Source organism: Staurois parvus, unplaced genomic scaffold, assembly GCF_062004578.1.
Source record: "Staurois parvus isolate SC_StPar_1 unplaced genomic scaffold, SC_StPar_1.0 ptg000191l, whole genome shotgun sequence".
Lineage (NCBI taxonomy): Eukaryota > Metazoa > Chordata > Amphibia > Anura > Ranidae > Staurois > Staurois parvus.
In genome coordinates, this window is record NW_028317987.1 from 3,597,252 (window position 1) to 3,619,761 (window position 22,510).

General features: G+C 46.0%; 2 protein-coding genes across 2 annotated transcripts in view; both read left to right on the forward strand.

The window, feature by feature from the left end:
* Positions 1-22,510, forward strand: part of LOC149461885 (uncharacterized) — an 82,471-nt gene that overhangs the window by 11,831 nt on the left and 48,130 nt on the right. Inside the window, exons 3-5 of the mRNA XM_089677733.1 lie at positions 13,280-13,433; positions 13,854-14,167; positions 21,496-21,522. Coding sequence (XP_089533859.1) covers positions 13,280-13,433; positions 13,854-14,167; positions 21,496-21,522 — 495 coding nt within the window. The remainder of the gene's footprint in view (positions 1-13,279; positions 13,434-13,853; positions 14,168-21,495; positions 21,523-22,510) is intronic.
* On the forward strand, positions 1,343-7,824 carry LOC149461886 (uncharacterized). Its single transcript, XM_089677701.1, has 3 exons — positions 1,343-1,636; positions 6,719-6,910; positions 7,807-7,824. The coding sequence occupies exons 1-3, from the start codon at positions 1,472-1,474 to the stop codon at positions 7,822-7,824; spliced, it is 375 nt and encodes a 124-aa protein (XP_089533827.1). The 5' UTR covers positions 1,343-1,471.

Genomic DNA, 22,510 nt, shown 5'->3' on the forward strand with positions numbered 1-22,510 from the left:
GAGCTGAGAAGCTGTGAGGGTTTAGTAAAGCTGAAAGACTTTAGGGCCTCTGAAGGGGGAATCTGGGACCTTTTAGGGGGTAGTCAGGCTGCAGGGCTTTGGGGGAATAGGGGGCTGGAGGGCTCAGGGGACTCAGAAGGAGGGGAGGTCTCTGGGTCTGTGGTGCCCCCCACACCTGTACTTTTTTTTCCGACCTTACAGAACCGGCAATCTTAACCATCTTATTGTCTCACTGGTCATGTGACATGTTCTGGAATATCAAGTAACATAGAGAAGGACATTCCTTCACTCAGTGAGCACTTGTTCTTAGAGGAGTCCTGTTTCAGATGCAAACCAGTTCAGAAAGAAACCCAACAGAGAAAAGGGAATTTCTGATCCGACAGGCCAAGAGGGTTCCAGGTCCTTCAAGATGTAACAAACAATAAACAGTCCAAACTAAATGTCTTCCCATGGGGGGAGTAGTCCTTACATGTCCAGCAACCCTCCTATTCCCCCCTCACATCCACATCCTATTATTGTGTGACCAATACCATCCAAATCATTCTTACTTTCATTTCCCAAAGTTATCCGTCTACAAGGAGACCTGTATAGATCACATGATGGCACCAATGAGGATGGAGGAGGACCGGAGTCACATGACTGAGAAGATACTAAACCTCACCCTGGAGATCATCTACCTGCTGACCGGAGAGGTGAGGAGGATTCTGGGAGGTCACATGACATCACTCTCATCTCTATTAATAAAACACAGACCTGACCAGAGAGGTGAGGAGGATTCTGGGAGGTCACATGATATCACGCTTATCTCTATTAATAAAACACAAACCTGACCGGAGAGGTGAGGAGGATTCTGGGAGGTCACATGACATCACTCTCATCTCTATTAATAAAACACAAACCTGACCGGAGAGGTGAGGAGGATTCTGGGAGGTCACATGACATTACTCTTATATCTATTAATGAAACAGCCCTGACCGGAGAGGTGAGGAGGATTCTGGGAGGTCACATGACATCACACAGACCTGACCGGAGAGGTGAGGAGGATTCTGCGAGGTCACATGACATCACTCTCATCTCCATTAATAAAACAGACCTAACTGGAGAGGTTAGGAGGATTCTGGGAGGTCACATGACATCACACAGACCTGACCGGAGAGGTGAGGAGGATTCTGGGATTCTAACATGATATTCCTATTGGTTCCTCAATACAGAGATTTCCTCTTCTGAAGTCAGGTGATCATATGACCATCACAGTGCCTCCATGTGACTCCCTAAACCCTGAGAGACACAACATGCAGAAGATTCTAGAAGTCACCAAGAAGATGATGGAGCTGCTGACAGGAGAGGTGAGCGGTGCCGGGAATTCTGGGACATTCTCCAGTAACAGACAAGGGATGTGTCTGGATGGTGACTGTATCATTGTGTGTGTCAGGTTCCTATAAGGTGTCAGGGTGTCACTGTCTATTTCTCCATGGAGGAGTGGGAGTATTTAGAAGGACACAAGGATCTCTACAAGGACGTCATGATGGACAATCAGCAGACTATGGGTTTTGTGAAGATTGTAAGGAAGGAATTTCCCCGGAATGAGACGATATTGAAGCTCACCCTGGAGATCCTCAGCCTGCTGACTGGAGAGGTGAGTGTAATGAAGGGGTTAAATAAAGAAAAAAATCCTCTTGTGCTGCCAAACCTAATATGAGGAACTAAGAGTGTCTGCAAACACCAAACTGCGTTCCCACAACACTACAAAATAAATGGAGAGATAAATAGTGCTGCGCTACTCACTAAAACTAACCATAAAGTAAACACCTGACAGAGCCCCTAACTAAGGTGATAGAAGTGCATACCTAGAGAACCAGCAAACACAAGGGAAGGAAAAGATCCAAAAACAATGGATGTCCTGCTAGGCCACACCAAATGTGAACAAACCAATGAGTGCAACTTCAACAAATGTGCAAATAGATAGTCTGAGTAATATATATCAAGGCATAAATAATAATATATATAACAAAGCACACAAAATATAAAGATAATAATATTCCATTAAACACCCGGCTGAGCCCTCAACACAGTGACAGTCTGTGAATAAATGTCTGTAAATGCAGGAAAAATCAAGATCTGTAATGCAGAATAATCTTCAAATCAGCAGATATTCCACATGTGACTTGGAAGAATCCTCCACCAGCGAGCGTGCACGCTCCTCTCCCATTTTCATCTCGGAATATATGTAAAATGTGCTTTAATATCAACCCAAAATCCAGCCAGCTCTCCTCTGTAAGTACTTTACTGGCTCCTCCAATTCCTCATCAGAAATCCGTGTTCAAAAAAAATCAGAGGACATCTCATAGTGTAATACTTCATGTTTAATGTATAAAAACCGGGTATAGAATGCTCAAAATTGGGCCAGCAGACCCATACAAGCATTGGTAATAACATACACAGGAACAGGTGTACCAAGATGGCGGCCACCGTCTGACCAGAAATGATGTCATCACACTTTCTTCATTACATAATGAATCATGTGACTTCCTCAGGGACATGGATTCCTGATGGGGAATGGGAGGAGGAGCCAGTAAAGTACTTGCAGAGGAGAGCTGGTTGGATTTCAGGTTGATATTAAAGCGCATTTGATCTATATATATGTTTTGGACTTGTTGTTTTATTTTGTTTTTTGTCTGAGTATAGATCTATGTTTGTCCCAAGCATGTTTGATGATATTTGCTGTTGACTGGCTCACTACCTCTGCTGGAAGTTCACTCCAAGCATCAACTACTCTGTCAGTAAAATAATTCTGAGATTAGTTGTGAACTTTCCTCCAGTTAGTTGGAGGTCATGTCCCGTGTTCTTCATTTTGGTTTCATGTTGAAAATCCTGCCCTCCTGAACCTTATTCACCCCCTTTATGTATTTAACAGTTTCAGTCATGTCTCCCCTTTCCCTTCTCTCCTCCAGACTGGACATGTTAAGTTCCTGAAGTCTCTCCTGATATGTTCTATCCCCCCCAGACCTTTCACCATTTTTGTTCCCCGTCTCTGGACTCGTTCTATCTTATCAATATCTTCATGTAAGTGAGGTTTCAGAACTGGACACAGTATTCTACATGAGGTCCAACTAAAGATCTACTGTATATAGAGGAATCAGGACCTCCTTCCTCCCGCCGGTGACCCCTCCAGTGATATAAAGATCTATATAGAGGAATCGGGACCTCCTTCCTCCTGCCGGTGACCCCTCCAGTGATATAAAGATCTATATAGAGGAATCGGGACCTCCTTCCTCCTGCCGGTGACCCCTCTAGTGATATAAAGATCTATATAGAGGAATCAGGACCTCCTTCCTCCTGCCGGTGACCCCTCTAGTGATATAAAGATCTATATAGAGGAATCGGGACCTCCTTCCTCCTGCCGGTGACCCCTCTAGTAATATAAAGATCTATATAGAGGAATCAGGACCTCCTGCCGGTGACCCCTCCAGTGATATAAAGATCTATATAGAGGAATCAGGACCTCCTTCCTCCCGCCGGTGACCCCTCCAGTGATATAAAGATCTATATAGAGGAATCAGGACCTCCTTCCTCCCGCCGGTGACCCCTCTAGTGATGTAAAGATCTATATAGAGGAATCGGGACCTCCTTCCTCCCGCCGGTGACCCCTCTAGTGATATAAAGATCTATATAGAGGAATCGGGACCTCCTTCCTCCCGCCGGTGACCCCTCTAGTGATATAAAGATCTATATAGAGGAATCAGGACCTCCTTCCTCCTGCCGGTGACCCCTCTAGTGATATAATGATCTATATAGAGGAATCGGGACCTCCTTCCTCCTGCCGGTGACCCCTCTAGTGATATAAAGATCTATATAGAGGAATCGGGACCTCCTTCCTCCCGCTGGTGACCCCTTTAGTAATATAAAGATCTATATAGGGGAATCGGGACCTCCTTCCTCCCGCCGGTGACCCCTCTAGTAATATAAAGATCTATATAGAGGAATCAGGACCTCCTTCCTCCCGCCGGTGACCCCTCTAGTGATATAAAGATCTATATAGAGGAATCAGGACCTCCTTCCTCCCACCGGTGACCCCTCTAGTGATATAAAGATCCATATAGAGGAATCAGGACCTCCTTCCTCCCACCGGTGACCCCACTAGTAATATAAAGATCTATATAGAGGAATCAGGACCTCCTTCCTCCTTTATGGACCCCTCTAGTTATGCATTCTAGAATTCTATTCGCTTTCCCCACTGTTTGCTCATTTTGCAATCATCTGAAATAAGTACCCAAGTCCTTTTCCTCTGTAATGTTTGCCAACACTGTACCCCCATGTTGTTCACTCCCAAGGGATTATTTTTCCCTAGGTGCATTATGTTACATTTAGAAACATTGAACTGAAATTTCCACTTTTTTGACCAATCTTCTAGCAATGCCAAATCCTGTTCCATGTTACAGACACCTCCAGGGATATCCTCCTTATTACACACCTTTGTGTCATCAGCAAAGAGACATCCCCTTACCCAACAACCCTTTAGTTCTATCCCTTACATATAGATTACATATAGAACAGGTCCCAGTACAGAGCCTTGGGGTACACCACTAGTGACTGCTCTCTGTTCTGAGTGAACCCCATTTACAACCACACTCTGGTATCTATCCTTTAGCCAGCTGCACATCCACTGAACCACCCAAGGGCTAAGTCCTAGCTTGTCCAACTTCTGTATTAGATCATTATGTGGAACTGTATCACATGCCTTGCTGGAATCAAGATATTCTATGTCCACAGCACCACCCTGGTCCAAATCATTGGTAATATAGTAAAAAAAAATCCAATCAGATGCCATGATCTGCCCCCAGTACAGCCATGCTGCTTTGGATCCAGCAAGTTGTGTGTTTCTAGATGATCAATGATCCTTCCTTTCAGGAGTGATTCCATTAACATGACTACCACCGATGTTAGACTCACTGGCCTGTAATTGCCGGCTTCTACCTTGCTGCCCTTCTTGTGGATCAGTACAATATTAGCTGTCCGCCAGTCATGGGGAACTTCTCCTGTTAGAATAGATTGATTAAAAAGATCCATTACTGGTCCAACAACTAGACCTCGAAGTTCTCTGAGATCTCTGGGATGATCCATCAGGGCCCATTGATTTATTAACCTTTAACTGAGCCAATTCCTCTGCCTCTGTCTCCAGAAATCCTAAAAATGATCCATCATTACTGGAACCAATATGATCTCCCAACTTATTATTGTTAGTATAATGTATTTCTGAGAAGACGGAACAAGAGTCATTGTTTAAGTGGTTTGCTACATCCAGGTCTCCCCCAACACAGGTGTTGTGCCCAGATTTCATTTTAGTGATCCCATCGTATTTTTTCTATCACTAATGTACCTAAAAAAGGTTTTATCTCCTTTCTTCATAGATTTAGCAATTTCCTCCTCTTTCTGTGCTTTGGCAGCGCTGATAATGTGTTTGGCCTCCTTTTGTATATTTTTTTATCAGTTTTTTCTTCTGTTTATTCTTACTAACTTGCCTGACATATAATCTAGTTGCCTCCAGGATGGTAGACTCTAACAGTGCCCACTGATTACTTACTCCGGTCCTTTTACTCCAACCTTTTAACTCATTTTTTTAGAAATTCGCCCATTTCACCAAAATTTGTCTTTTTGGAATCTAAATCTTTTGTTTTTGATTTTTCAGTTCTTAATTTAATATCAAACCAAAGACATTGGTGATCACTAGAACCCAAGTTTTCTTCTACCTCAATATTAGACAGTTGATCCCCATTTGTCAGTATTAGGTCTAGAATATGATCACCTTGGGTTGGACTTTTTACTGTTTTAGAGAAGCCCCATTCAGTGCTTCCATGACATCCCTGCTACTGCTTGTAATAACAGTTTGATAATTCCAGTTAATGTCAGGCGTGGTGATGTCACTCTTAATGAAAACCTCCCCCTTCATTGCCATTTGAGTTATCTCATCAATCAAGAAGTCCTCCTAATCTTCAGCCTGTCCTGGGGGTCTGTATATGACACCAATTCAAAGGAAGATCCCTCTCTGGTTGGAAGGCAGACCCAGAGGGTTTCCAGTATTTCATTTGTTGTTTGAATTAATGTTCTCCTTATGCTATTTCTGACATATATGACAACTCCACCTCTCCTCCCCCCTTCTCTGTCTTTCCTGTATAGTGTATAGCCTGGTATAGTTCCCAGTCATCTGAATCCTTGAACCACGTCTCTGTAATTACAACAAGGTCCAAGTGGTCCCTAGACATAAGAGCTGTCAGCTCACAAGGCTTGTTGCCTAAACTCGGAGCATTAGTGCAATGACATGACAAGCACTGCCATCTACTGCTTTATGTTTACCAGCAAAAACTGTAACTGAAGTCACCCCATCAGCCCCGTCCTGAGCAACACCAACCTCACATTTGTTTCAGCCTGCTGGGGACAGAAATGATCCTCAACAATGACATCTCTGCCCCCAATTCTCAGTTTAAATGCATGTCCAAAAACCTCCTAAATTCCATAGTAAGGAGCTGAGCGCCCTTGTGTGAGGGATGCAGACCATCTCTATTGTACAGCTCAATGTCAGACCACCTGATGGCATCATGACTAACAGAACCAAAACCTTCAGCTTTGCACCAATCCTTTCACCAAACATTGGACTCTGCTATACCAAGTACTTCCTCTTGTTGTCCATTATGGACAGGTAAGACCTCTTTGTATCACACAGAACTGTACAGGAGTCATGAAGAAATCTACCGACAATGACACCAGAAGGAGATCTCATCGTATGACCACAAGATCCTCGAGAATCCAGAATCCCACCACCATCCCCCCACCTCCATTCCTGATCCCTACAAGACAGAAGACACAGAAGATTCTAGAAGTCACAGAGAAGATGATGGAGCTGCTGACAGGAGAGGTGAGCGGTGCCGGGAATTCTGGGACATTCTCCAGTAACAGACAAGGGATGTGTCTGGATGGTGACTGTATCATTGTGTGTGTCAGGTTCCTATAAGGTGTCAGGGTGTCACTGTCTATTTCTCCATGGAGGAGTGGGAGTATTTAGAAGGACACAAGGATCTCTACAAGGACGTCATGATGGACAATCAGCCGCCCCTCACATCACCGGGTAAGAGGAGACTTTATTGTAAAGGAGAGAGCAGTACGGAGGATCCACCTAGATCCCCCATCATCTGATAAACACATAGAAACAATGGATTCAGTCAGTGTGTGTGTTTCCTACAGATGGATCCAGTCATGGGAACCCACCAGAGAGATGTCCCCGTCCTCTGTATTCCCGGGATTCCACACAGGAAGGTCACACCATCCCTCACTATTACAAGGTTGGTGGGATGGAGCATCTAGAACATGGACTTGTGGAGGTGATGTGTGGATTTTTTATGTGATCTTATATTTTACAGATGATATTTTCTCTCATTTCCTTGATTTAGAGTGGAGATCCAATCGATATAGAATTTGAGGTGAAAGCAGAAGAAGAAGAGGCGTATGTGAGGGATGATCAGCAGTCTATGGAGGAGGATGGAATAACGGGGACATTTATAGAGGAGGACACTCCTACAGAGATCAGCACAGGTGGGTCATGAACACTAAATCCATTCCTCCACCCATACTGCTCACTGATTGGTCCAGAGTAGGGCGGGGACTGGGTGATATCAGCCTGTAATCCCCTGGTCACTTTCCTGAGCTGTGTTCCCCGTCCTGTATTCCTGGATTTCTCTGGGATAATCTTCCTTCTCTGTGCTGCAGACACAATTTATGTCTCTAGACTGGATTTATGGAGGTTCTGGGGTTCAGCTGGCAGCAAAATGTTGATGTTCACAATAGGTGTTGATTGACCTGGGACATGTGATTTGGGTCTTCTCCCCCTTATCCTGGGGCTAACAGGATCTCTGACAGAACATTTCTCCCAGGGTTCCTTGCTCTGTGGTTTGCTGGCTGTGCCGGGTGGAGGGATATGTCTGTAGTGTCTCAGACCCAAGTCACTGAGTGCAGTCTCAGGAGATGGGAGGCAGCGGTGTGGGACCTACATAGTTACATAGTTAGTCTGGCTGAAAAAAGACATTCCGTCTAGTTGAACCATTAAAAATAAAAGTTATAATCCGACACCCACAGCTGATCCACCAGAAGACAAAAACCCAGCAAAGCGCGATCCAATCTGCTCCTGCAGGGAAAACAATTCCTTCCTGACCCCCCGAGAGGCAATTGGATATTTCCTGGATCAACTTTCCCTATAAATGTTATATCCAGTTATATTCTGTGTATCCAAGAAAGAATCCAGGACTTTCCTACAGCAATCCCCCCCTTATGTATTATACATGGAGATCATATCCCCCCCTTATGTATTATACATGGAGATCATATCCCCCTTATGTATTATACATGGAGATCATATCCCCCCTTATGTATTATACATGGAGATCATATCCCCCCTTATGTATTATACATGGAGATCATATTCCCCCTTATGTATTATACATGGAGATCATATCCCCCTTATGTATTATACATGGAGATCATATCCCCCCTTATGTATTATACATGGAGATCATATCCCCCCTTATGTATTATACATGGTGATCATATCCCCCCTTATGTATTAAACATGGAGATCATATCCCCCCTTATGTATTATACATGGTGATCATATCACCCCTTATGTATTATACATGGAGATCATATCCCCCCTTATGTATTATACATGGAGATCATATCCCCCTTATGTATTATACATGGAGATCATATCCCCCCTTATGTATTATACATGGAGATCATATCCCCCTTATGTATTATACATGGAGATCATATCCCCCCTTATGTATTATACATGGTGATCATATCCCCCCTTATGTATTAAACATGGAGATCATATCCCCCCTTATGTATTATACATGGTGATCATATCACCCCTTATGTATTATACATGGAGATCATATCCCCCCTTATGTATTATACATGGAGATCATATCCCCCTTATGTATTATACATGGAGATCATATCCCCCCTTATGTATTATACATGGAGATCATATCCCCCTTATGTATTATACATGGAGATCATATCCCCCCTTATGTATTATACATGGAGATCATATCCCCCTTATGTATTATACATGGAGATCATATCCCCCCTTATGTATTATACATGGTGATCATATCCCCCCTTATGTATTATACATGGAGATTATATCCCCCTTATGTATTATACATGGAGATCATATTCCCCCTTATGTATTATACATGGAGATCATATCCCCCTTATGTATTATACATGGAGATCATATCCCCCCTTATGTATTATACATGGTGATCATATCCCCCCTTATGTATTATACATGGAGATTATATCCCCCTTATGTATTATACATGGAGATCATATTCCCCCTTATGTATTATACATGGTGATCATATCCCCCCTTATGTATTATACATGGAGATTATATCCCCCTTATGTATTATACATGGAGATCATATTCCCCCTTATGTATTATACATAGAGATCATATCCCCCCTTATGTATTATACATGGAGATCATATCCCCCCTTATGTATTATACATGGAGATCATATCCCCCCTTATGTATTATACATGGAGATCATATCCCCCTTATGTATTATACATGGAGATCATATCCCCCTTATGTATTATACATGGAGATCATATCCCCCCTTATGTATTATACATGGAGATCATATCCCCCTTATGTATTATACATGGAGATCATATCCCCCCTTATGTATTATACATGGAGATCATATCCCCCCTTATGTATTATACATGGAGATCATATCCCCCTTATGTATTATACATGGAGATCATATCCCCCCTTATGTATTATACATGGAGATCATATCCCCCTTATGTATTATACATGGAGATCATATCCCCCCTTATGTATTATACATGGTGATCATATCCCCCCTTATGTATTATACATGGAGATCATATCCCCCCTTATGTATTATACATGGAGATCATATTCCCCCTTATGTATTATACATAGAGATCATATCCCCCCTTATGTATTATACATGGAGATCATATCCCCCCTTATGTATTATACATGGAGATCATATCCCCCCTTATGTATTATACATGGAGATTATATCCCCCTTATGTATTATACATGGAGATCATATCCCCCCTTATGTATTATACATGGAGATCATATCCCCCCTTAATCTCCTCTTCTCAGTAGAGAATACATTCAGTTCCTCTAATCTTTCCTCATAGCTGATCTCCTCCATGCCTCGTATCAGTTTGGTTGCCCTTCTCTGTACTTCCTCCAGTTCCTCAATGTTCTTTGACCCCCCCAAATCCTTTTCCACCATTGACTCCCCCCCAGATCCTTCACCATTGACCCCCCCCCCAGATCCTTCACCATTGACACCCCCAGATCCTTCTCCACCATTGACTCCCCAGTTGTACCCCCCTAGTATGTATGATGCATATTCTTAGCCCCCAAGTGCAGAACCTTACATTTATCACCATTATCCCTCATTGGCCCCATAGTCCCCCAATTACACAGAGCATTGAGGTCGGCTTGTAAGTTGGAGACATCCTGTAAGGACGTTATTCCCCGGCACAGCTTGGTGTCATCTGCAAAGACTGGAATGGGATTTATAATCTCACACCCCATATTGTTTATACATATATTAAAAAGTAAGGGTCCCAACACTGAACCTTGGGGTACCCCACTAATAACACTGAACCTTGGGGTACCCCACTAATAACACTGAACCTTGGGGTACCCCACTAATAACACTGAACCTTGGGGTACCCCACTAATAACACTGAACCCTGGGGTACCCCACTAATAACACTGAACCTTGGGGTACCCCACTAATAACACTGAACCTTGGGGTACCCCACTAATAGCAGTGAACCCTGGGGTACCCCACTAATAACACTGAACCTTGCGGTACCCCACTAATAACACTGAACCTTGGGGTACCCCACTAATAACACTGAACCTTGGGGTACCCCACTAATAACACTGAACCTTGGGGTACCCCACTACTACCACTGAACCTTGGGGTACCCCACTAATAACACTGAACGCTGGGGTACCCCACTACTACCACTGAACCTTGGGGTACCCCACTAATAACACTGAACCTTAGGGTACCCCACTAATCACACTGAACCTTGGGGTACCCCACTAATCACACTGAACCTTGGGGTACCCCACTAATTAAACTGAACCTTGGGGTACACCACTAATAACACTGAACCTTGGGGTACACCACTGACACCCCTAGACCAATCAGAGTATGAATCATTAACCACTACTCTCTGAATACGATCTTTTAGCCAGTTTTCTATCCATTTACATTCAGATTTCTCTGTCCAAGTATACCACATCCACCGCCACCCCTCTGTCCAAGTATACCACGTCCACCACCACCCCTCTGTCCAAGTATACCACGTCCACCACCACCCCTCTGTCCAAGTATACCATGTCCACCGCCACCCCTCTGTCCAAGTATACCACGTCCACCACCACCCCTCTGTCCAAGTATACCACGTCCACCGCCACCCCTCTGTCCAAGTATACCACGTCCACCGCCACCCCTCTGTCCAAGTATACCACATCCCCCGCCACCCCTCTGTCCAAGTATACCACGTCCACTGCCACCCCTCTGTCCAAGGATTTGCTCACCTCCAATCTAAGCTGTTTCATGATGGTTTAATCCCAACTCACCTCTACATGTTGTCTACAGTAAACATTTAGGCTTCCACTGATTACAGAATACTAATACTGAGAGTCCTGACCCTTATACTATATAACTTGTACATTACATACTCCTGACCCCTGCACTATATATTCTGTTGTACATTACATACTCCTGACCCCTGCACTATATACTCTATACTGTACATTACATACTCCTGACCCCTGCACTATATACTCTATATTGTACATTACATACTCCTGACCCCTGCACTATATACTCTGTGTTGTACATTACATACACCTGACCCCTGCACTATATACTCTATGTTGTACATTACATACTCCTGACCCCTGCACTATGTACTCTATGTTGTACATTACATACTCCTGACCCCTGCGCTATATACTCTGTTGTACATTACATACTTCTGACCCCTGCACTATATACTCTATATTGCACATTACATACTCCTGACCCCTGCACTATATACTCTATGTTGTACATTACATACTCCTGACCCCTGCACTATATACTCTGTGTTGTACATTACATACTCCTGACCCCTGCACTATATACTCTATGTTGTACATTCCATACTCCTGACCCCTGCACTATATACTCTATGTTGTACATTACATACTCCTGACCCCTGCACTATATACTCTATGTTGTACATTCCATAGTCCTGACTTCTGCTCTCCCCCTCCCCCCATTGCTATATATACACATAATATGGATTCTCTTTTGTTCCCCCCATTTCCTCCCAGCTGGACATATTATATCGGATGATGTGATTGGAGCACAGACTTTTACATTCTCCAACTTTGGACCCTTAAACAGAAAGTGATAATGAGGGAGGAGTCAATACCCCAATGATGGTGGTCTTCAGGATCAGTCCAGTCTTCATCTTGGTTGTTCTCCCCCCATCTTCACTCTCTGACCTCTGGTGGGGCTCAGCCCCGCTGTTCTTCATGACTAAATCATGGAGTAAATAAGGAAGTGCAGTACTTCTTGTGTTGGGAAGATGGCGATGAGTGATAGAGGGGGTGGGGACCCTCGTCCTATAATCCCCTCATCACTGTCCCTCCTATAAAAGACAGTTCTGGTTGTTTCCTCACTCTCTGACTAAGGTCCATGAATAAAGAAATGACCTGGTAGGAGATCAGAGGAGCCATTTCCTAGTTCCCTTGAGGGTGGAATTGTAAGCTCCTCAGAGACCAAGCTGCCTGATGTGGGCGGAGTCCTGGTTTGTGGGAACCAATCAGCTCCTGTCTAGTAATCCTCTTTGTCTTTGTATTTTAGTCCATGGCCGGGAGATGAGGAAAACCTCTGAGGATTGTCTCACTTTGTCTCCAGACTGGAAAGTAGAAGATGAGGACATCACACAGTATAGTCCAAGAGAAAACCCGGCTCCCTCCAATGTCCATCCGGCACCACCCAGTGTAGATGGACCATCGGATTCCTCGTATCCTGAGGAACCTCAGACTGTGCGGGACCGGGCCGGCCTTCCAACAGGGAAGAGCTTCTCCTGTACTGAGTGCGGGAAGAGGTTAAGTTCTACATACCATCTTAATGTGCATAAAAGATCTCACACAGGGGAGAAGCCGTATTCCTGTCCTGAGTGCGGGAAATGTTTTTCACAGAAGTCCAATCTTTCCACACATCAGAGATTTCACACGGGGGAGAAGCCGTATTCCTGTCCTGAGTGCGGGAAATGTTTTTCACAGAAGTCCAATCTTTCCACACATCAGAAATCTCACACAGGAGAGAAGCTGTATTCCTGTCCTGAGTGTGGGAAATGTTTTTCAGACAAGTATTGTCTTCACACACATCAGACATCTCACATGGGGGAGAAGCCGTATTCCTGTACTAAGTGTGGGAAATGTTTTTCAGTGAAGTCCCGTCTTTTCACACATCAAAGATCTCACACAGGGGAGAAGCTGTATTCCTGTTTTGAGTGTGGGAAATGCTTTTCAGATAAGTATCATCTTTCCAGACATCAGAGATCTCACACAGGGGAGAAGCTGTATTCCTGTCCTGAGTGCAGGAAATGTTTTTCAGATAAGTATCATCTTTCCAGACATCAAAGATCTCACACAGGGGAGATTCCATATCCCTGTCCTGAGTGCAGGAAATGTTTTACACAGAAGTCACATCTTTACATACATCAGAGATCTCACACAGGGGAGAAGCCGTATTCCTGTCCTGAGTGTGGGAAATGTTTTTCAGTCAAGTCCAGTCTTCACACACATCAGAGATCTCACACAGGGGAGAAGCCGTATTCCTGTCCTGAGTGTGGGAAATGTTTTTCAGGCAAGTCCCATCTTCACACACATCAGAGATCTCACACAGGGGAAAAGCCGTATTCCTGTCCTGAGTGTGGGAAATGTTTTTCAGTCAAGTCTCGTCTTCACATACATCAGAGATCTCACACGGGGGAGAAGCCTTATTCCTGTCCTGAGTGTGGGAAATGCTTTTCAGTGAAGTCCAGTCTTCACATACATCAGAGATCTCACACAGGGGAGAAGCCTTATTCCTGTCTAGATTGTGGGAAATGTTTTTCAGACAAGTTCAGTCTTCACACACATCAGAGATCTCACACAGGGGAGAAGCCATATTCCTGTCCTGAGTGCGGGAAATGTTTTTTAACAAAATCCAATTTTTCCAAACATCAGAGATCTCACACAGGGGAGAAGCCATATTCCTTCCCTGAGTGTGGGAAATGTTTTTTAGCTAAGACCAGTCTTTCCATTCATCAGAGATCTCACACGGAGGAGAAGCCACTTTCCTGTCCTGACTGTGGGAAATGTTTTTCACTGAAGTCCAGTCTTTCCAACCATCAGAGATCTCACACGGGGAAGAAGTCTCACACAGGGTAGATGATGTATTCTTGTCCTGAGTGCGGGAAATGTTTTTCATGGAAGTTCAATCTTTACACACATCAGAAATGTCACACACTCAGAGATCTCACACAGAAATTCCTGTTCTGAGTGCGGAAAATGTTTTTCAGTGAAGTCTAGCCTTCACACACATCAGAGATCTCACACGGGGAGAAGCTGTATTCCTGTCCTAAGTGCGGAAAATGTTTTTCATGGAAGTCACATCTTCACACACATCAGAGATCTCACACAGGGGAAAAGCCATATTTCTGTCTGGAGTGCAGGAAATGTTTTTCACAGAATTCCCACCTTTATAGACATTAAAGATCTCACACGGGGGAGAAGCCGTATTCCTGTCCTAAGTGCTGGAAATGTTTTTCATGGAAGTCGCATCTTTCCAAACATCAGAGATCTCACATGGGGAAGCAGCCACTTTCCTGTACTGCGTGAGGGAAATGTTCCTCACTGAAGTCCTGTCTTCCTGTACATCAGGGGTCCCACACAACCCTGGAGGTGTATTAGTGTCTTCAGTGCAGGAAATGTCTTCTAGATGAATGTTGCTGGACATCCCAGATCTCATGTGGGGAAGAAGCACACCCTGATATACACCTCAGATATACACCATGGCTGATCTTCATCATGGAAGAAACAGTCCATAAGGAGATCAGAGGCCCCCAAAGACATGGATGAAGTGCAGTAAATGTCGGGGTGCAGAGTGGTCAGTAGATCCTGGAAATGAAGGACACAACTTCAGCCCTTCTTGGGTGTCGGAGTTGCGTTTCCTGATAATGATATAGCGGGTTACAGAGCTAGAAGCCGGGAGAGCCCAGATCTCGTTATCGGGGAACTTTACACAGACAACAAGAACTTCTGAAGTTGATGTCCTTCATTTCAAGGCTCTACAAAACAGTGGTGACCCCGAAGCGTCTCTCTGTCTTCAGTCCATCCTTCTCCCATCCCCCAACAGGAGGGAAGGAGAACTCTGCCCCAAACTAGGGGGGAACTTTCCTCTCATTATTTCCCTTGGCTTCTGTGTGGGTTTGGGTGGTTGGAGGAGTGCGGCACGAGAGGGAACACAGCTTGTTGTTCTATGTCTACATATGGGGTCTGGGTAGAGGGGATCCACCGGAAAATATTTCTACTCTTTGATTTTGTGCAAATCGTTTCTGTTTTCACTTTGAAGGGCGATATTATGTGTGGTTTGTAAAAGGGATTGGCCCAATAGATACCGCCCCACTTAGAGAATAGATGAACTACTATGACCAGCATTCATTCAGCCATGTCAGCCAGTCATCTATAGATATGAGAATCATGAGAAGATCCCTAGATGGATCTATAGACATGGAGGAGGGTGTGCAGCTTTGTAGAGTTGTCATTCCTACTATAGTCCTTGATGTGGGACTTCTCTTGTCCTCATTACATTGGAGGACAGAAACTCTTCCATTGTGACATTTATTCCCGAGCTCTCCCAGAATCCCTCAGCTTGGAATAATGGCCGCTGTGTCTGCAGAAACGTAGAGAATACTTCCATATACCGCGTCTCTTCATCTTGTTCATCCTTCTCGTTGGCAGAATAATGACATCTCAGCTAGACTGGAGGATGTGGGGACCACCACGGGATTATTTGGTGTTTGTAATCACCCCCCCCCCTTGTTTCTGCACTGAGGGGTCCCGGCTTCCATTCCTTCTCTATACACAGAACTAAATACTTCAGTTGGGGAGAAGTTTGTCCCTTGCGGGACTTGAGATCTGAAAATGACCCTTGTCTATTATTTGATATAATAACTCCCATGGTTCAATCCGGGGAAACGATGAGAATATGATCTTCCTCATAGAAATTCTAACAAATTGCAACATTTTCCATTTTAAGTCAAAATTCATTTAAAATTGTTCCCCATTCACACAGAAGGAATGTACATGCTTTGTCACTGAGCGCACTGCTAGACAAAGGGTTTATCAATAGACCCCTAAATGTCAGGAGATATATTATATTATATCATATTGTATTATATTATATTGTATCATATTGTATTATATTGTATTATATTGTATCGTATTATATCATATTGTATTATATTATAGTATATAAAGACGGGAAGTATGGAGCAGATAAATGAACAGACCTCCTAGCAATGTCATTACCAGGGTGCAGCTAGGGGGAGCTCTAATGTTTAGAGTCGAACACAGGAGAGTGATTCCTTCTAGCTCATATAGACATACAACAATTATAGTGAAATGAGACTTTTGAGACACATTATACATTGTAGCGCCCTCCTAGTACAGCCAGGGGGAGCTACACCCTAATGGTTAGCAGCTCAGGTGTGATAGCCAGAGGGGTCAAATTGTGGTCAGGGCTGAGGGACTCTGTAGGCCAGTCCCTCTGGGATTCCCCTGTTTTGAACCTTTTGGAAGAGGGCCTTGGAGGAAGTGGGCGGATCTGAGGAGCCAGCCAGGCTGCACTCTTCAGGGATTTCAGCCAATCCCCAACAGAAGGCTTGACAAGGGGCTGGGACTCCCTTAATAGTGTAAGATCCTGCTCAGTAGTAGGAGTGGGGAGTGGAGTGTGAGCAGTCAGGTGGAAGATGTGAGGCTGGAGGAAGGAGGCCTAGTGGGATGGGTCCTGCCTGTAAGCCTGGAGTTGGAGAGGAGGAAAGTTTGGAGGCCACTGGCCTCCTGAGAGAGGACCATCTGTATGGCAGGGATGGAGCAGCCCAGCTGATAGGACTGGTAGCAGCAGCCAACCCACAAGTGGTACAGGAGAGGATCTGAGTGAGTACACCTGCACCCCCTGGGCAGATATGAGAAGCACTCTGGTGGTTATCCAGATTAGCCCCCTACTAGTGACTGTTCACCTCAATTAAAGGGACAGGAGCCACATCCCTTCTCTGGAAGAAGTCTCCAGATTGCTGGGTGAAGAGGAGTTCATCTAGGGTCCAGGGTGGGACAACTGGCCAGCTCTCCAACAGAGACAGTGTTTCTAAAGAAGGAGAAGCTTGTGAATAGTTCAGGAAGTTGTCCTCAGATTTCGGTTCCCTTGGGTGTCCTATACCCCCCTTACCCCATCCAAGTTATAATCCCCTCAATAAATACCCAAACCAACACTCAAGGACTGGTTTCTGTCTCCGGATGTAAGCTTGTGTGGAAAATGCTGAATGACTGGCTGTGCAGGACTATAGGGGGACCCAAATTCCTCAGCAATCCCTATGGGGTAGTGCTACAACATAAAACATTTTTTTATTTCATTCATATTCATATAAATATTCTAGAAAAATCCATTCCCATGACATGTAACATGCTGCAGCACTGAACTTCACAGTGCTAAGAACATCTCAATGATATAGTGAGTGATATCCAGAAGAAGTCATTCTCAGTGTCCTGACACATTTCCTGGACATAGTCCACTTCTTCAGGAGACAATATATGCACCAGATGTTCTAGAACAATGATAAAGTGCGTGATATCCAGAAGAAGGCATTCTCAGTGTCCCGACACGTTTCCAGGACATAGTCCACTTCTTCAGGAGACAATATATGCACCAGATGTTCTAGAACAATGATAAAGTGCGTGATATCCAGAAGAAGGCATTCTCAGTGTCCCGACACGTTTCCAGGACATAGTCCACTTCTTCAGGAGACAATATATGCACCAGATGTTCTAGAACAATGATAAAGTGCGTGATATCCAGAAGAAGGCATTCTCAGTGTCCCGACACGTTTCCAGGACATAGTCCACTTCTTCAGGAGCCAATATATGCACCAGATGTTCTAGAACAATGATATAGTGCGTGATATCCAGAAGAAGGCATTCTCAGTGTCCCGACACATTTCCTGGACATAGTCCACTTCTTCAGGAGACAATATATGCACCAGATGTTCTAGAACAATGATAAAGTGCGTGATATCCAGAAGAAGGCATTCTCAGTGTCCTGACACATTTCCTGGACATAGTCCACTTCTTCAGGAGACAATATATGCACCAGATGTTCTAGAACAATGATAAAGTGCGTGATATCCAGAAGAAGGCATTCTCAGTGTCCCGACACGTTTCCAGGACATAGTCCACTTCTTCAGGAGCCAATATATGCACCAGATGTTCTAGAACAATGATAACGTTCATAATGATTACAATACAACATCTCACTGCATAGAGAGTAATTAGGGACCTAGAACGTCAGGAGGAGGCGGGATCAGGAATGGGATCATCAGTGGGAAGTCTATCAATACATCCACAAGTCCCCCCCAATGTTCTGTATATCCCATAAGAGGTTCTGTAGTCTCAGTCTACCTTTACTACTGGAAGCCCCCCTAGGACTAGAGGCTCCATCATCCAGCTCCATCTACCCCACACCCAATGATCCCTGTTGGGAGAACGACTCTCCCCTTCAAGGGGTCAGCAGTGCCCCACACCCAATGATCCCTGGTGAGAGAAGGCCTCTCCCCTTCAAGGGGTCAGCAGTACCCCACACCCAATGATCCCTGGTGGGAGAACGCCTCTCCCCTTCAAGGGGTCAGCAGTGCCCCATACCCAATGATCCCTGGTGGGAGAACGCCCCTCCCCTTCAAGGGGTCAGCAGTATGAGGAGCATTCTATTACATGACGAGGAATCCCATAAATGCAGCCTAGATGTAGTGGGGAAATATCTTCCAGCAATGGAAGTGACACCATCTGATTCCATGGAATCCACACCCAAGTATCCAGAGTGTACTGCAACCCGCACCACAGAGACCTGCACCACACCACAAAGACCCGCACCGCACCACAGAGACCTGCACTGCACCACAGAGACCCGCACCACACCACAGAAACCCGCACCACACCACAGAGACCCGCACCACACCACAGACACCCGCACCACACCACAGACACCCGCTCCGCACCACAGACACCCGCTCCGCACCACAGAGACCAGCACCGCACCACATAGACCCGCACCACACCACAGAGACCCGCACCGCACCACAGAGACCCGCACCACACTACAGAGACCCGCACCACACCACAGAGACCCGCACCGCACCACAGACACCCGCACCACACCACAGAGACCCGCACCACACCACAGACACCCACACCACAGAGACCAGCACCGCACCACAGAAACCCGCACCACACCACAGAGACCCGCACCACACCACAGAGACCCACACCATACCACAGAGACCCACACTGTACCACAGACACCCGCACCGCACCCCAGAGACCCGCACCACAGACACCCGCACCACACCACAGAGACCCGCACCACACCACAGAGACCCGCGCCGCACCACAGAGACCCGCGCCGCACCACAGAGACCCACACCACAGAAACCTGCACCACACCACAGAGACCCGCACCACAGAGACCTGCACCACACCACAGAGACCCGCACCACACTCCTATAAAAACAGTCCCACACATGTGGTAGCTATTCTCACAAAGGGGGCCCCACAATTCACTCCATGTCCACAGATACTCATACTGGCTCCCATTAACCCTTTCACTGCCAGGGCCATTTTTGCACAAATGGGAAAATGCAGATCTGGGGCCTGAAGGTTAGCTAAACCCCTCCCCAAAAAATATATATGCTGTGACATCAGAGGCCCTGGAGAATAAAATGGTGGTGATTGTTAAGGTGTTCCCCGTACACAGATTCCCCTTCATATCCGCCTTTATTTCCTCCTTTCCCCCATTTTCTATGTTGGGATCTTTTCTACAATACTTTGTTATAATAATGGAACACATTGTGTATTGTATTGTACACCAATAATAATGACTCCGCCCCCACATTCCAGACAAGGAATCTTCCTGACCAATCGGATTCCTTCCTTTACTGATACCCACTTTTTGATTTCAATCTTATTAAATTAAAAGTACAATAAAAAATGTATTGAACAAAAATAAAGGTTGTATGTCAGGGCAATGAGGGAGATCTTTGGTACCCAAAAATTGCTCATAGGTGACGCTTTAAAAGCCCTTACAGGTCATCAGTTTACAGTTACCTATAAATAATGGCCCAGAGTGCAGTGGTCAGGAGTATGTCATATACAGCCCTGTGTATAGAGTGCAGTGGTCAGGAGTATATCATATACAGCTATGTGTATAGAGTGCAGTGGTCAGGAGTATGTCATATACAGCCCTGTGTATAGAGTGCAGTGGTCAGGAGTATGTCATATACAGCCCTGTGTATAGAGTGCAGTGGTCAGGAGTATGTCATATACAGCCCTGTGTATAGAGTGCAGTGGTCAGGAGTATATCATATACAGCTATGTGTATAGAGTGCAGTGGTCAGGAGTATGTCATATACAGCCCTGTGTATAGAGTGCAGTGGTCAGGAGTATGTCCTATACAGCCCTGTGTATAGAGTGCAGTGGTCAGGAGTATATCATATACAGCTATGTGTATAGAGTGCAGTGGTCAGGGGTATGTCATATACAGCCCTGTGTATAGAGTGCAGTGGTCAGGAGTATATCATATACAGCCCTGTGTATAGAGTGCAGTGGTCAGGAGTATATCATATACAGCTATGTGTATAGAGTGCAGTGGTCAGGAGTATGTCATATACAGCCCTGTGTATAGAGTGCAGTGGTCAGGAGTATGTCCTATACAGCCCTTTGTCAGGGCTCCCAGGTATGACCAGAGATGTGTGACTGAAGCAGGGAAACGCAGACTTCAGATATGTGATAAACAATATAATTTATTAACACTAACCATACAAACATAAACGCAGTGCAATACTAAACATAATACAGTGCAAACAAACCCAACCAACCACCCACAGATAACAGTACATACAAGCAAGCGTCGTCAGGCAGGCCGGGTCACTATCAATTGGACAGGTAGGTACAGGGGAAGCAAGCGGAGAATGGTCGGGGTCACAGGCCAGGTTCAGCAGGTAGCAAGCAGCGTAGTACAGAGGGTCAGGCAGAGGGATGGTCAGGGTCACAAGCCAGGATCAGAACAGGTAGCAAGCAGCGTGGTACAGAGGGTCAGGCAGAGGGATGGTCAGGGTCACAAGCCAGGGATCAGAACAGGTAGCAAGCAGCGTAGTACAGAGGGTCAGGCAGAGGGATGGTCAGGGTCACAAGCCAGGATCAGAGCAGGAGAAGTCAGCAAAGGAACAGAAACAGGATGCAGGACAGATACAGGGCCCAGGACAAACACAACACCAAGGCAGAGTCTGTGGGTCTGGCCATCCCTTAAATACCCCAGCATAATCAGTTCCAGGTGTTAGCTGGCTGCAAAGTTGAGTCTCTGATTGCTGGGAGCACCCGCTGGCCAGCCCTGGTACTGCAGATCAAAAGGCAGGCGAGTCCCACCATTGCTGGCCAGTCCATTCCTGACAGTACCCCCCCCCTCAAGGAGCGGCCTCAGGACGCTCCAAACAGTCCTAACTGGGCAAAATGTTCCACCGCCCGGGTCTGGTAACTGGCGGGATATCAAAGACTGGCACACCGGGCAGGACTCCGGGCAGAGGCACATCGGGCTGGACTCCGGGCAGAGGCACATCGGGCAGAGGCACACCGGGCTGGACTCCGGGCAGAGGCACATCGGGCAGGATTCCGGGCAGAGGCACATCGGGCAGGACTCCGGGCAGAGGCACATCGGGCAGGACTCCGGGCAGAGGCACATCGGGCAGGACTCCGGGCAGAGGCACATCAGATTACCAGGCGAAGCAGCAGGCAGCGGGCCACCAGGCGGAGCAGCAGGCACCGGGCCCCCGGGCGGGGCGACCGGCATCGGGCCCCCAGGCGGGGCGACAGGCATCGGGCCCCCAGGCGGGGCGACAGGCATCGGGCCCCCAGGCGGGGCGACAGGCATCAAGCCCCCAGGCGGGGCGACTGGCATCGGGCCCCCAGGCGGGGCGACAGGTCTCGGGCCCTCAGGTGGAGCGGCGGGCGCCGGACCCCCAGGCGGAGCGTCAGGTCTCGGGCCCTCAGGCGGAGCGGCGGGCGCCGGACCCC

Excerpts from the sequence above, each read along its gene's own strand:
- LOC149461886 (XM_089677701.1), top strand. The coding sequence starts at position 1,472 with ATGGAGGAGTGGGAGTATTTAGAAGGACACAAGGATCTCTACAAGGAC. Across the intron at positions 1,637-6,718 it reads TCAGCCTGCTGACTGGAGAG|AACTGTACAGGAGTCATGAA; the intron begins GTGAGTGTAATG and ends TGTATCACACAG.